Source organism: Hemicordylus capensis, chromosome 6 (genome assembly GCF_027244095.1).
Source record: "Hemicordylus capensis ecotype Gifberg chromosome 6, rHemCap1.1.pri, whole genome shotgun sequence".
Lineage (NCBI taxonomy): Eukaryota > Metazoa > Chordata > Lepidosauria > Squamata > Cordylidae > Hemicordylus > Hemicordylus capensis.
In genome coordinates, this window is record NC_069662.1 from 104,502,226 (window position 1) to 104,518,201 (window position 15,976).

General features: G+C 45.6%; 1 protein-coding gene across 1 annotated transcript in view; it reads right to left on the reverse strand.

Moving 5' to 3' along the window:
• The window catches only part of STT3B (STT3 oligosaccharyltransferase complex catalytic subunit B), a 79,450-nt gene that overhangs the window by 13,682 nt on the left and 49,792 nt on the right, over positions 1-15,976 (reverse strand). The window contains exons 9-13 of the mRNA XM_053260514.1: positions 8,758-8,912; positions 7,676-7,887; positions 6,469-6,656; positions 5,892-6,063; positions 4,704-4,877 (exon numbers count right to left, since the gene is read on the reverse strand). Of these exons, the coding sequence (XP_053116489.1) occupies positions 4,704-4,877; positions 5,892-6,063; positions 6,469-6,656; positions 7,676-7,887; positions 8,758-8,912 (901 nt within the window). The remainder of the gene's footprint in view (positions 1-4,703; positions 4,878-5,891; positions 6,064-6,468; positions 6,657-7,675; positions 7,888-8,757; positions 8,913-15,976) is intronic.

Below are 15,976 nucleotides of genomic sequence, written 5' to 3' on the forward strand. Positions count from 1 at the left end.
GTAACTTATGATCTGGAAGAGATCCGTCGACATCCATAAGTATGGGAATTCTACGCCTGCGCAGGAACCACGTTGTAGCAATGCCGCCGCTGGTTGAAGAGTCCAAGCTCCGCCTCCAACATCTAGAGCATGCTATTTAAAGGTGGGCTGGGCGCCATGTTCCTCAGTTCTTAGATGACCACCATGAAGGATGATCATCCAGATAAGCAGGTGAGGTCATCAGCGTCACTGGAGAAAAGAGGGCATGCACACAGGTATGCACATAGCAGAGCACTACTGCAGAGGGGTCGTCCAGGAGGGTCTTATGGATGTTGACGGATCTCTTCCAAATAATAAGTTACAGGTGAGCAACCTGTTTATCTGGACTGAGATCTGACGAGATCCAGAAGTATGGGAATATAGCAAGCTCTCCCTGGAGGAGGGTGCAGTAGTGATTATTGTAACACCCATTTCAGAATGCTTCTCCCGAAGCTTGCCTCACCAGCAGAGTGCACATCTATGGTGTAATGCTTTATAAAGGGCAACTCTGTGGACCATGTAGCTGCCTTGCAGATGTCCGTGAAAGTTACCCCCAGGAGGTGTGCAGCCGATGAAGCATAGGCCCAAGTGGAGTGGGCCTTGATTGACTGTGGTGGATTCTTGTTTGGCAACTTGTAGGCGAACAAGATGAGCTTGACCAGCCAGTTTGATAGTCTTTGCCTGGTTATGCTGGAGCCCTTGGCAGGGCCTTTGTAGGCTATGAACAAATGTTTAGAGGACCTCAAGTCCTTTGTTTAAGCTAGGTAGTATAATAGCGCCCTACACATCCAGAAAGTGCATAGTACGTTTTAGAGGAGTGGATGGGTCTCTGAAGGTTGGAAGCATAATGTCCTGATTCAGGTGGAAGGTGTACACTACCTTAGGCAGAAAGTCCAGGTCCAAACAGAACACCACCTTATCTCGGATAAATTCTTGTATAGGGAGAATCTATCCTCGAGGCCGTTAGCTCACTTACACGCCTTGCGGTGGTAATGGCAGGTAAGAAGGCTGTCTTTAAGGTCACAAATCTGATTGAAGTAGTAGCCATAGGTTCAAATGGAGCTTGAGTTAATGAAGAGAACACCAATGAGATGCTCCAGGGTTCTACTGGAGCACAAATTGGAGGGTACACGTTCGTAAGTCCCTTCAGGAAGGCTTTACTATCCGGTTGAGAGGAGTCTTGCCATCATACCTGGGGTGTTTTGATGAGAGTGTGGCTAAGTGGACTTTTAGGGACACATTAGCCAAACCTTGAGTCTTTAATGTAGTTAAATAGAGGAGAACATCTCTGATAGTAGCATGTTTTGGTAGAAATCCATGAGCCCTGGCATAGGTCTTGAATCGAAGCCATTTCCCCAGGTAATTATGCCTAGTAGAGGCCTTCCTCTGGTTAAGCAAGATATGCTTTAGAACCCGATTTGCCATGCGGTCAGATGGAGTGTGAGTACATCCGGGTGGAACATGTGTCCGTCATCCTGGGACAGGAGATCTAGCTCTTGAGGCAGACGATAACGATTCTGACAGTCTGAGTAGCTGTGGAAATCATGGTTGCCTGGGCCATCACAGGGCCACCAGGATTCAAGACGGAGTGGGCAGGAGATGAGCCACTACTCAACTTATTAGGGGTTGTGGAGGACACATGTACAGTGTTTCTTGAGACCAATCCAGCTGGAAAGCGTCCCCGAGTGACTGTTGGTCATGTCCTGCCCTCATGTTATTTTAATAGGTCTATGGGCGGGTTTTATCCAGTGGTCGAAGAGGGGAGAAGTGTATTCTGTCTTGAGCTCCCATTCGTGGTGTTGGTGTTGTGCAAACATGTGGCTGAGGTCATCCACTAGAACAGGGATTCTCAAACTTGGGTCCTCAGGTGTTATTGGACTTCAACTCCCATAATCCCCAGCCTCAGTGGCCTTTGGTTAGGGATTATGGGAGTTGAAGTCCAATAACACCTGAGGACCCAAGTTTGAGAATCACTGCACTAGAACATTCTCCAGGCCCTTGATATGGATGGCCACTGAGAACATTTGATGCCGGATGCACCAGTGCCATAGTTGTACACTGAGGGCACACAAGGTTTTAGAATGCACCCCTCCCCCTGACAATTGATATATGCCTGGACCGTTGTATTGTCCAGTTGTACTTGGACGACTTTGCCTTGAATCAGTGGCAAAAAGGCCCGTAGTGCCTGGAAGACAGCTAGCAACTCCAGGAAGTTGATATGCAATTGGGCTTGGTGTGGAGTCCACTTGCCTTGTATCTGATGCTTCTCGCAATGAGAGCCCCACCCTAGCAGTGATGCATCTGTCGTCAGCCAGACTGACAAGAGACGCTTTCTGGAAGGGAACCCCCTCTAGGAGATTCTGGCTGTCTGACCACCACGATAGTGATTGTAGTATTTGTGGTGGTAGTTCTAGACATTTCCATTGACTGTATTGGTTGGGATGGAAAACTGACAAACCACAGCTGTAGCCTTCCGCGTTTTCAGCCATGCATAATGTATCACTGTATTGCGAGATGCCATAAGGCCTAACAGATGCTGTATCAGCTGAGCTGGCTGTGTAGGATGCCGTTGGAGTACTTGCGCCAGATCCCTGATGCATTTGTACCTTTCTTCTTGTAAGTTTGCCCTTTGGATTAAGTTCAACACTGCTCCTTTATAGTTGATTATGTGCACTGGCTCCAGGTGGGACTTTTCCAACTGGGTTGGATCCCTAAGTCTTGGAGGAGAGTCAGAACATACTAGATCTGAGAAAGCAACTCTTCTCGTTCCCTGGACATAAGGAGCCAGTCTAAGTATGGGTAAATTGCAACACCTCTTGTCCTTAGATGGAAAATCACTACAGCCATACATATGGTAAATAGCCTTGGGTCTTTCAAATCCAGTGCTGCAAGCCACTTCTCTTGGTGGAGAAGTGGTAAGATGTCCTGCAGTGCCATCAATATGAAATGGACCAGCTTGTTTAAATGGTGCAGGTCCATGATGGGACGGATGCCTCCATCCTGCTTCTCCAACATCTTCTTCACCTCTTCCGGTAAGGACAGGGACGACGGAGTGAACTTCATTCCCATAAAGTGAGGGGTTGTTTTGAATTCTATGGTGTATCCTGAAGATATGATCTTCAGGACCCAGCGGTCCGATGTTATCTGGTGCCATGCAGGGGCATGGCGTGCCAGCTTGATGGACCTGTGTGGAAGTGCTGGGATTGAGAGAATGCTGGTGGAATTTGCTTGCCAAGACACTGGACTTCTCCCCTTTGGGTTAGCTCCAACTAACCCAACTGGGGTTAGTTTTTGCTGATATCTGTAGTCTGCTTCTGCATTTATATTTGCGTGGGTGTTGATTTTGAACTATCGATGATGGAGGCTTAGATGTTTTCAAAATCGAAGGAGACGACATTGATGTTGACATCTTAGGCTTCTGTTGACTTGGTATTGAAGTTGTCTTTGGTGGTGTCCCCGATGCCGAGGAAGACAGGCGTGGTTAACAAATAAGGCACAAATCGTGAAGGTCATTAGAGGAGAGTTTGGCCTTACAGCCCTCACACCTCTTAAAGATTTTTTCTGTTCAGCCATTCTGCAAACCAAAAAACGTAGTCAGGTCCGTTCTATGGTCAAAGTGTCAGTCGTTATCCATCAGCCAAAGCCAGTCCAATTTATCATCAAATGTAGTCCATCAGCCAGAAAGAGGTAAAAAAAACACACACACACGTACTCACAAGAACAACCCTGAAGAACTATTCTGAGTAAAAGCACACTGTAGGCGTGGAGGCGGGGCTTGGACTCCTCGACAAGCTGCGGCATTGCTACCGTGTGGTTTCTGCGCAAGCGCAGAATCCCCATACTTATGGATCTTGATCCAGATCAAGTGGGCTATTTTTTTAAAAATCCCAAACCCAGTTCTGAATGTGCTTGCCAATGATACCATTGGGAGTGCAACAGGATCCAATCCAATTCTTCTCATAATCCTCCATAAATATTTTTAAAGGCTTATACACCAAGCTGTCTTCTATAGAACCCAAGGCAGTTTAAAACAAAAATGTGAAACTAAAAATCACAATCAAGCAAATATAAATTCAGAAGCAGAAGCAGACTACAGATATCAGCAAAAGCTAACCCCAGTTGGGTTAGTTGGAGCTAACCCAAAGGGGAAATATCTACCACACTATGTTTGTAGCAAGAGAAGGAAAGGAAAGGGCTGTCTCTCCGACATCCCTCAACTACTGGCACATGGTGAGGGTTGCATGTCAGACATGAGTGTTGGCTCTGACTCTGCAATAGCACTGGAAAAATTACAATTCCCAACACTCCTTAGGTCTGTAAGCAGCCATCACAACATGCAAGGCATGAGGAAGGGGAGAGATGGTCTTTTGTTCTCTTCTGCTGCTGCTGGAGCCATGAGGTAAATGATTGAAGTCAGATAAGTGGGGACTGGAGGGAGCTTTGAGGCGGGGAGCTGCATGGATGGGAGGGCAGGTATGGCAAGTTCCTCTGCAGCTCAGATTAAGATCCAAGCTGCAGAAAAACATTTCAATCCCAATGCTTCTCACCCCTTAGAGGCAAGCATTATGAACCTGCCATATTTGACCTATAAGCTGTGCAACATTACAACAAATTAGCCTAGCAGAAATATTGCACCTTTCCTGGGATGGTTACTCAGAATTTTGCTTTTTTCCATTAAGGCTTACCCTGATATCTTTAGGATGTTCCCCTTCAGCTATCCGCACCATCCACAAGAACTTGTTGATATCATCACCAGAGTAGCCAATTACACCTCCAAAAATTATTAATACATAATCCACATCTAGACTTCTCATTATTTCATATGCTGCAGTCTCATTTGAAGACATAGCTTTTCCTACCTGCAATAAAGATAGTTATTTCTTAAACCTGTACATGTTCTTGTCAACAGCCTAGAAAGGAGATCTTCACTAATGAACTCAGACACTTCCATGAACTTAATGGATAACCACCATGGTTGTCCTTAGTATGGAACTTTAGGAGTCCTTGTTCTAGAGCAAGGCATGCTACCACAGACTAAAGACAACTGTGGATACCCTCCATAGCACTGGAACAAGTACAAAATAAGCTTTTAATCTACTCTAGCCAAAAAATACTTCATACCTAACTGAATCTTTGATTATGTACTTTTCAAGCCTGAAACTTAAAAATAAGCAGCAGCCACCTTCAGAATGTGGCACCACCATAGAACCAAGTGAGGATATATTTTGTGGTTACTCAAATCACCATTAAAATACAAAGCCTTTTAAATGCAAAATTACTGTCTGATCACCCTGTCCAAAAAAAAGAAAGAAAAAGCTTTAAGAGATCTGGAAGTTGCATCGTTGTTAGAACATGTGCTTTCTGGAAGTGTTAACACTAATATATTAATGAAAAAATTAGGTCAACTTTCCAGCTAGCCAGCCACTGCTTTGAACCTCAGGATAGTCAGACATTTTTATTGTGTACTGTATGGATAGCCAAGAGTGTTGTGAATCAGCAAATTACTAGAGTATAAATAAAATTATTAGGAAGGTCTGCAAAGTATACAACATTTGCTTTCCAGACAGCTGCTGTTCATAGCATTTCTCATTTATACCACACTGCTACCAACCAGTAGTTCTGTTAGTTCTGTATTTACTTCTCACTTTTTAGTAAGAATTGAAAACTGCACTCTAGCTAGAACCCAGTGCTAGGAATGCCTCATTATCTGCCTGTAGTATTCCCATTTCTAACCCTAAAATGATAGAATTTCCATACAGGCAAAATCAATTTTCAGCACATTAAATTTTAGATCTTCATAAATACAAGATCAAAGTGTTCTGATGGTGTGTTCCAATGCTCAGTTCTCAATACAAAGAATTACCCAAACATACCAGGGCTATGTGGCTGTTGTTCCAAGTATTGTTGTCAACTAGAGTAGTCCGATTTGCCATTCCTGCTATCTGGTAGCCATAATCCCACCAAGACATTACTCTAGCATGTTCATCTGTGTTTTGTCTTAGCCAGTAATATGCTTCTCTGAAATCATCCAAGATGTTCCGTGTACTGCAACAGAGAAAAATGTTCATAGCACGTACAAGTAGTGCTTTACCATTAGACAGCAGTATTGCTTTGATAGCACTGATGTGTCATATTCTATTCTGGTGAGCCAGCGTGGTGTAGTGGTTAGAGTGCTGGACTAGGACCGGGGAGACCTGAGTTCAAATCCCCATTCAGCCATGATACTAGCTGGGTGACTCTGGGCCAGTCACTTCTCTCTCAGCCTAACCTACTTCACAGGGTTGTTGTGAAAGAGAAACTCAAGTATGTAGTACACCGCTCTGGGCTCCTTGGAGGAAGAGCGGGATATAAATGTACAAATAAAAATATTCTATGACTAAACTTGTTTTGGCACTTTTAACTATACACAGATAATTCTAACAGTAAGATGCATACAATGAAGAGTCTTACCCATCATGATTGTAAGAGGCCAGGACGACACTAGGACTGGAATAGGCATTGCTAGTCACCCATGTGCAGTGGACAGCAAACATCATCAACAGCATCAGCATTAACATCGTCACAATGCTCTTTATATTGGGCCCAAGACCTTCTTCAGTTTTTTCCTGTTCAGATATGTGTTTCCTCACTTTACCTGCCTGAACAAAGAAAAGTTGAAGCTTTTGGTCCTTTCAGTTTATGCTGGATTTTCATAGCTTACAAATCTTTTCTATTTTCAATTACAATACATTTCCACAGTCACACCTTACCAGCTGTCCTCCAAGCTACATGCCAGACCAAACAAGCAGGATGTATGAAGGTGTCTAGTGGCCAATTGTTAAAAAGCACACTAATAAACATCTCAAGTGGAAGCACTCTTCCAAAGAAGACTATATAATAGTTATGGTCCAAATATATCCTAACTGATTTAACATCTTCACGACTGCAGCTATGTTTCCTGACAGATACTGGGCCGGTTCAGATGACATTTTTTCTTCCTGAACCAGACCACATAATTAAGGGAACTCACCAAGCATGTGCCTGTCCTGATGTATTTCCCGGATGTCCTGGCACATTACTTTAAGTCATGGGGGAGGTTCATCCCAAACACTGCTCTGCATGTGACCCAAATACTAGTTTCAAGCTGTAACTGGATCACATATAGGGTGGTAATACAAAAGAACCTCCCCCCTCCCCAGGAAATTCATCAGGAAATTCCAGGAAATTCATCAGAATGGGTGCGTTCTTGGTGCATTCCCTTCCTAACTACATGGGCCACTTTCTGAAAGTGTATCATTCAAACCTGCCTACTGTGGTTCTAAGATGTGTTGAAGCATAAAGATAAAGGGAGGAAGAGATCACGAGGTTATCTGCAAACTTTGGAAAAGCCACCACTGCTTTTTCAGCATTTGGTTTTATTCTGGCAGATAATTCATTTAATTTAAAAATATTTCTAAGATCATGTGAAGCTGCCTTACAGCAGGTCAGACCATAGGTTCATCTAGACCAGTAATGACTATATTAATTGGCAGCAGCTCTCCAGTGTTTCAGACAAGGATCTTTCTCAGTCTGTGGAAATGCTGGGGACTGAAGTGACCTTCTGCAACCAAAGCTTAGGCTCCACTACTGAGCCTTGGCCCCAACCCCATTCTATGCTATTGAGATCTTCATGGCCCACCTTATCATAGAGATTTCCTGGGTTTCTTTTATCATCCTCATCACTGCTGTCTTCTACTGGCGGATTTTCTCTCTTCATGTCATCACCCAAATAATGCTCAAACACATTTGAGAAAGCAATTGCAGACAGCATACAGACAACTGGAGTCAGAGTTAACATCAGACGAACCATCACTCCAGCAAAGTAAACGGCACTGATTGCATACAGAGCCACTGCAGGGACAAAGTTGCACAATGTTACTATTAGATCAATAAAAGTATTTTCAGCATTAGTCATCCCAAGTTTTCAGGATAATCAGAACCAGCTACATATTCATTTTTTCTTAATGAAATACATCTCAGTACTCCAGCTAAACAACACTCCAGCCAAACCTCCCAGAGACGTAAAATAGCTTTAAAGTAAGTAAAATTACTCCTCAGGTTTTTTGTGAACTCTGCGAGCTGATCTGTACAAGAGTAAAAAAGGTAAAAAATTAAATCTGCAGTCTCACAAGTACTTTCTAACAGCAGTTTCTCAAAGTAGTTTGAATAAAATAATTTTGCATTAGATTAAGGTGCAAGTCTAGATTCTACACTATGGGAAATCCTGTACACATTGGCGGCAGCAATACCTAGAGTTTCTCATTCAGTTATAACTATACTAACTTGATGGAAAGACATAGTCACCCCTGTTCCCCCATTAGAAATCAACGAAGTCCACCTCTGAAAGTGCTAAAGATGAAATACTACTCTCAGAACTTCAGTTACACAAGTAGAAAAGTAACTTAAGTTATTCTAGACAATCTTGCATGCAAATTTGAATTTCCTAGTAATGAAGTACACCTGATCAATATTGTATCTGCCAAAATATTATAAATTACAACAGCTCTTTGTTGACAAGGAACTAATTCATTAGTGCAAAATACTCCCTTGACATAATCTATCTTAAGGCAAGTTGGCAAAATGGAATAGTATTAAACAATACTGATTAATGGGGAGGGGGTGGATTAAACACATTAAAAACACAGAAAGCTAAAAGCTGGGCTATCACAACTTCAACTTATGGTCAGTTTAAAATTTGAGAAGTTGGTTAATTTCTCTTACCAAAGACTCTTTCATCATTGATGTTTTTGATACAGAACCACAGCCCTGCTGGGAAAGTACACACGAGAATATGTAGATCAAAAAAGAAGGAAACCCATGTTGTAGGCTGATGCTCAGACACAGAGGCAATGATCGGGATGTGAATTTTCGCATACCTTGTTTAAAAAAAATTCAGTTCAAATTATTTTGAAACTATTAAAGGTAGTACAACTGAGGAATACTAAATTTTTTCAGATTCTATGTCATAACTACTCAGTACAAATGCAACACATTCCTGAGCCTTCTCCTTTTGCAATACCAAAGTTTTTTTCAAGCTCAAATTACTACAAATATCACATCACACCATTCATAGTGGTTTATATAGCAAAAGGTATGAAAAATAGTTCTGTGACCCCCCAAAGGGTTCACAATCTCCCCCCCCCACAGCAGCAGCAGCAGCAACTAGAGAAATGCTATGCTGGGCTGAATGGAGACATTGCTCTCCCCCTCCTAAAATCTGAGCGCCAGAGGTAAAGGTAAAGTAACTCTTTGCCCAGTTTGCAGAGGTTTTATTTAACCTCAAATCATGCCCAAGCTGTTAAAAGGTGATTCTTATTTACAAAGCTTCCTTCCTCCCTCTTGCTACAGAGCAAGCAGAGTGTCTGGATCAATTATAAAAAGGAGCATTATCACCGTGAAGGCTTCTTCTTGCTGCTGAATTTGAGGACATCTCATGTGGGTTTTCCTTCCCACATGGGCAGGACAAATCAATTAGGCAAAGCCTTTAAGAGGCAGGAAGGACAGCCCCTCCCAGTTTGGTTTAGTCAAGTTAAGGTTCCAACAAGAAGGTAAAGGGAGACAGAATACAAGACAAAGAAGGAGCTTACTGGAATGGATCGGTCGAGATGTCCTCAAATCCAGCAGCATGAAGCAGCCTTCATGGTAAATGATCAATACTCCCTTTTCAGCTGCTGGATGAGGACATCTCCTGTGGTACATGCCACAGCTAAGAGATCTGGGTGCGGGGGGCGGTCATTGGCTACCAGGGCGGAAGAACATGTTGCAGAACATGTCTGCTGAAGGCAGCCTGTAAGAGCCCGAGGACATCCAACTTACAGTGGCTGATCAACATGGATGACGAGGACCACTTGGACGCTCTGAAGAGTTCAGAAAGTGGTGCATTTGTAGAGAATGCAGCAAAGGTTGAAACTGACTGATGAGCTGTTTATTTGAGAGGAGCAGGCGGGTGTCGGACTTTGTATGCTGGAGCCTTATCTGCCTCCATTGACCTAGCAATTGTAGCAGAAGAGCCCCACGAATTCCCAAAGGACGACGAAGAGTGGGTCATTAGACCTGAAGGATGAGTTTCTGGACAGGCGAGTCTATGAACTGCAGAGTACATTTAACTTGTGCTCTTCTGGTCCTTGTGAGTAGGAAAGGGACAGGACAACGTAGTAACACATAGTTTGACTGATGGAAAATGGCTGTCAATTTAGTTATGAATGATGGCTCAGAGGTCAACCTGACTGAGTCCACAGAAAATATGTAGAATCTTGTATCAGCTGACTGAGGTTGCACTTGGAGACCCTTGGGACAGAAGCAATACCTATGAAGAAGACCAGCCTAAATGACAAGGTACAGATAGTGAGAGATCGAATAGGTTCCAACAGAGGTGCCAGAGGTATTTCTAAGACTGTGTGATGACCTGAAGGGGGATTTGTGTCCTAACCAAGGGCAAGGAGAGAGTTGTCCTTCTTAAGCAGTGCAGGCGGTGAGGATGAGAGTGCAAACCCCATTTTATTTGTATGGAGATAGATTGGGCAGCATCACTGCACAATGATGTGTGCATTCCAAGGCCTGTAGGTGCTGGAGGGCACCATGGGCCAGCGGTGGAGAGGTGCAGAATCTCTGTGAACTATGGCCGGTGTGGCCAATAAAGGGCCACCATTATCATGTGTGCTTGAAGGAGCCCTATGCGGTGGAATAGATGGCTGGGCACTGGAACAGGTAGGGAAGCACATAGGAATTCCCTAGACCACGGAACCAAGAGTGCAGCTTCTGTTTCTGCTCTGTGGCCAGGGATGCATGCGGGTGGGGGGGCGGAATCACAGATGTATGGCATTGGAGATGCACAGAGGTCCACCTGTGGCTGAACCAAGGTCTGAGTGAGAAGGTGTAATGTTTGAAGGTTCAGGTTCCATTCTGGCAAAAGTAGTACTTGTTGGATGAGCCAGTTCCTTTGTAGATCAGAGAGCTGCTAACATGATGGGCTACTATAGACAATATCTGGGTCCCAGTCCATAGGAGTATTAGTGTCACTTCCACATGAAGTGCGTTGGAGCATGTCCCTCCTTAGCAGTTTACGTGCTCCTAGGCTGTGATGTTTTCGGTTGCGACTAGAACATGACTGTGGAGGATGGATGACTCCCAATTTCCTGCTATACTGTCCAGTTCAGTTTGTGTTGAATATTAGAGACTGTATGTCCCCCGATCCCAACCTACTGGTGTCGGTTGTCATGATAATCATGGGCGGAGCTATGAGCGGTTTTTCCTTTGAGCAAGATGAGGAAGTGGACCTACCAGTGCAGTGACCGTGTGACTCCTGGGAGTAAAAACAGGTTGCTTACCTGTAACAGATGATCTGGAGGTGATCCGTTGTATTAATAAAGAATGGGTTCTGCGCCTGCGCAGGGACCTCGCGGACCGACTGACTAGCTCCTCGCGACGCCTCCAACCGCCCTGCACGTGATCGTGTCCATACTTTAATAGGCGGTTGGGGCGTGTCTTCCTCAGTTTCTGCAGACCGCCAGACACCGTCGTGCATACTGACGATCCTTCTTGAAACTTCAATTTCACTGCCTTGATGTTGCGGGGAGGCTGGGTGGGTATTATGAATACAACGGATCACCTCCAGATCATCTGTTACAGGTAAGCAACCTGTTTATCTGGATCGTGATCCATTGCATTCATAAAGAATGGGTGATTAGCCAGCTTCCCGCTTTGGCGGCGGGTCATCAAGGCAGCACCCTCTTCAGGATACTTCGACCAAACTCTGCATCTTTCGCTTGCCGTATGTCCAAAGCATAATGCTTCACAAAAGGATGACATGAGGCCCATGTGGCTGCCCTACAGATCTCCGGCAGTGGCACACCTGCCAAATTTGCTGCTGATGCTGCATAAGCCCTCGTTGAATGCGCTTTAATAGAACTTGGGGGTGTCACACCCTGAGCATTATATGCCAGCCGCACGGCACGTACAATCCACTGCGCGAGCCGCTGACGCGTCACTGATAAGCCCTTAGGCTTGCCACGGTAAAGTACAAACAACTTGTTCGTTTTCCTTATGGACCTAGTGGCGTGCAGATAATACAGCAAGGAACGCCTTACATCTAGCGTATGCATCTTGATTTCCAACTGCGTCTGTGGGCTTTGGAAGAACACGGGAAGCACAATATCCTCATTGATATGAAACTCCGACACTATTTTGGGCCTGAACCTAGGATCCAGGCGCATCACTACTTTCCCTGGGTAAATTTGGGTGTAGGGCCGATCAGCCCGTATCGCAGCCAATTCGCTCACCCTACGTGCTGACGTCATTGCTATTAAGAATACAGTCTTTAAAGTCAGCATGCCCAAGGGCGCAGCCCCCAAAGGTTCAAACGGTGCTTCCGTCAATGCATTCAAAACTAAAGTTAAGTTCCATTGCTGAACGGGACGCCGTACAGGTGGGTACATGTTATTAACCCCTTTTAGGAATTTCTTAATCTTGGGGTGTGAAAACACAGTCTTTCCATCCCAGCCACCATGCCCGGCAGATATAGCCGCCAGGTGCACCCGAAGTGACGAGTTTGCCAAGCCGGACATTTTCAAGGTCGTCATATACAGCAACACCTGCATGATAGACGCCCGTTTAGGGAAGAATCCTTTCCTTCTCGCATAGCTGCGAAATCTCTGCCATTTACTATTGTAATTACGCCGGGTTGAAAGCCTCCTACTATTAAGTAGGATCCTTTTCATTAACCTATCAGCCACGCTGTCAGCTTCAGCGTGTGTAGTTGTGGGTGTAAGATCATCCCCCTTTCTCGACTTAGCAAGTCCGGGTAAACGGGAAATTGGTGATACCGGCCTTTCGACAGCTTCAGCAGAAGAGCGAACCATGGTTGTCTGGGCCCTCATGGAGCCACCAGAACCCCCTGCGTCTCGTCTCTGAGAATTTGCGCTAATACCCTGGGGACCAGCGGTTGTGGGGGGAACAGGTAATATAGGCCCCCCCTCCAGAGACGCTGGAACGCATCTCCCAGTGAGTGTTTGCCATGTCCTGCACGAGAGCAATAACTCTGACATTTTTTGTTCGCAGCAGTGGCAAACAAATCTATTTGCGGCGTACCCCACTTCTTGAACAGCGGCCGAAGGTAACACTCGCTCAATTCCCATTCGTGCTGCTGGTTCAGCTGAAACGATCTGCTCAGCATGTCCGCCTGAACATTGTTCTCCCCTTTGATGTGCAACGCCATAGGGCGTATGGAGTTCGCAATACACCAGGTCCACAGACGCTGGCTCAAATGACACAGGGTTCGGGACACCGTTCCACCTTGTTTGTTGAGGTAAGCTATGGCGGTTGTGTTGTCGAGGTTCACTTGTACAACCCTTCCCTGCAACTGGGGGCGGAAAGCCTTCAACGCCAAAAACACCGCCAAAAGCTCCAGATAATTTATGTGCTTCAGTTTTTGCTGTGGAGTCCATCGACCCTGTACTTGACAATGACCACAATGTGCTCCCCAACCCCATAGGGAGGCGTCCGTTGTCACCCAAAAGGATGGTGTCCAGGGTCGGAACTCCCTTCCTGATAGAAGATTGTCTCGTTGAATCCACCACCGCAGTGACCTCAGGACACCGACAGGGATGAGTAACATCTTTTTCTGGTTGTCCACATTCGGACGGAAATTGCGGAGGTACCACAACTGAAGGTCGCGCATATTTAGACGGGTGTAAGCTACAGTAGAGTTGCAGGATGCCATTAGCCCCAGAAGTCTCTGGACGGCCTCCGCTGGTTGACGTGGCAACTTCTCGAACAGAAGCACTAAATCCCTGATCTGCTCATACCGTGACTCCGGCAGAAAAGCCCGCTTCTCCGCCAAATCCAGTATCGAGCCTATAAAGTTCACTTGCCTTTGGGGGTCCAATTTGGATTTCTTCCAATTCACATTGATTCCCAACTGTTGAAGCAGTTGCAAGACCAATCGTGTCTGAGAAAGTAACCCTTCTCTGTCTGCGCTCACCATAAGCCAGTCGTCGAGGTAAGGGTACAGCCTTAGGCCCTCTGTTCTTAAGAACGCTACGACTGTTGCCATCACCTTTGTGAACACACGCGGGGCTGTTGAGAGCCCGAATGGCAAAACTGTGTACTGGTACGCTGTATCGCCTACTGTGAAACGAAGGAACCCTCTGTGATTCTCGCGAATCCCTATGTGAAAATAGGCATCCTTCAAATCCAAGGTGACTGCCCATTCTTCTTTTAGTAAGAGATGCAGAATGCCCTGTAAAGTGACCATTCTGAACTTCCTCGTCTCTATATAACAGTTCAGCTCTCTTAAGTCCATTATTGCCCTTATTCCCCCATCCTTCTTGGGGATCTGAAAATATCTGGAGTAAAACCCCCTCAGTCTGTCCATCCACGGCACACGCATTATTGCTCGTTTCTCCAGCAGTACCTGCACTTCGTCCTGAAGTGCTGGTGTTGACCTGGTGTATTTCACACCCTGGAAAGGTGGCAAATTCTTGAACTCTATTGCATAGCCATAAGTTATAATTTTCAGCACCCACTGATCTGATGTTATGTTGTGCCACGCATTGGCGTGGCGTGCCAATTTGATGGATACATTGGCTAACGCGAGGCTGTTCTCGGGAGCCTCGGGTACTCTGGCTAATGCGAGGCTGGTGTTGGAGGCCTCTGGTATTGTAGTTGGTGTCGATGTGCGGTGTTGCAGTGGATGGACCTTCACTTCAAAGAGACTGCTTAGATTGGTCTTTAGCAGCCCTCTGGCCTTTAGGTTTCTGATAATAGGGCCTATTCCTTTGATAAGGCTTGTTTTGTCTCCTGTAGTCTCTTCGATCCTGCTTATTAGAATACCTATTTTGCTGTCTTCCGTAGGGGCGACTACGAGACTGCTGACTAGCTGAAGAAGTGGATGTCATAAACGTTTTTGCCGTGACCTTCATCTTTTTCCAGGATTCCATGGTGTCATCCGTAGAGTCTGCAAATAGCCCTTTCCCATCAAAGGGCAAATACTCAATTTTATCTTTCATTTCTGGCTGTAAGTTAGTAGACCTCAGCCACGCGTGACGCCGCAAAGTAATAGCTGTTGCCATTGCCCGCGATTCCGTCTCCGCTAAATGCTTGTACGTGCTCAGCAACTGCCTGGTCACCACCGTGGACTTTTCATAGGTCTGTGCTAGAGCCTTTTGTAAATCATCTGCAGACAACGTGGACGAGTCCTGGAAAAAAGTGTCCCACAGATGGTGGGCATATCGTGTCATACATGCAGCATAATTAGCGATTTTCACTGCTAAACTGGACGTAGAATAAACTCTACGTCCCAGGACATCAAGCTTTCTCCCCTCTTTATCAGCAGGGGTAGTATGGCGTTGTGCACCCTTTGACGATGCACACTCCACCACTAAAGAGTTCGGGTCTGGGTGCCTCACCAGGTAAGTGTTATCAGCTTCTTGCACCCTATACAAACTCTCCAACTTTCTCGAAGTGGGCGTTGAAGTCCTCAAAACAGTCCATGCCGACTGTGCCGCCTTCGTAATTGCTGGAATCATTGGTAGCGACACAGGGTGAGTGACCTTAGCTTTTGCCATCATATTATACACAGGATCTTTCAGATCTAAGACTGGTAGCTGAACTTCCAGGCCCAAAGCTTCCGCCATCTCACGTAGTTGCGCATGGTACGCTTTTAGTTCCTCTGAGGGAGAGATCGAGGTACCCGGCGCAACCTCCTCTGGAGGGTCAGGCTCTCTGGGCTCGTGCATGGTGCTTCCCTCAGTGTCTGACAAATATGATGTGTCTGAGTCGCTGTTCCTACTGCTTCCAGTCTCATGTGATGAAACACACTGCGTAGCAGGGACAAGGTTAGAAGGTGTTCCTTGCAACGACACTTGGGGACGTATGGACTCTGAGCGGTGTGGCAAGGACGGGTTATTTTGCAGCAATCTGGCCTCCAATGGGCGCTGCCGCT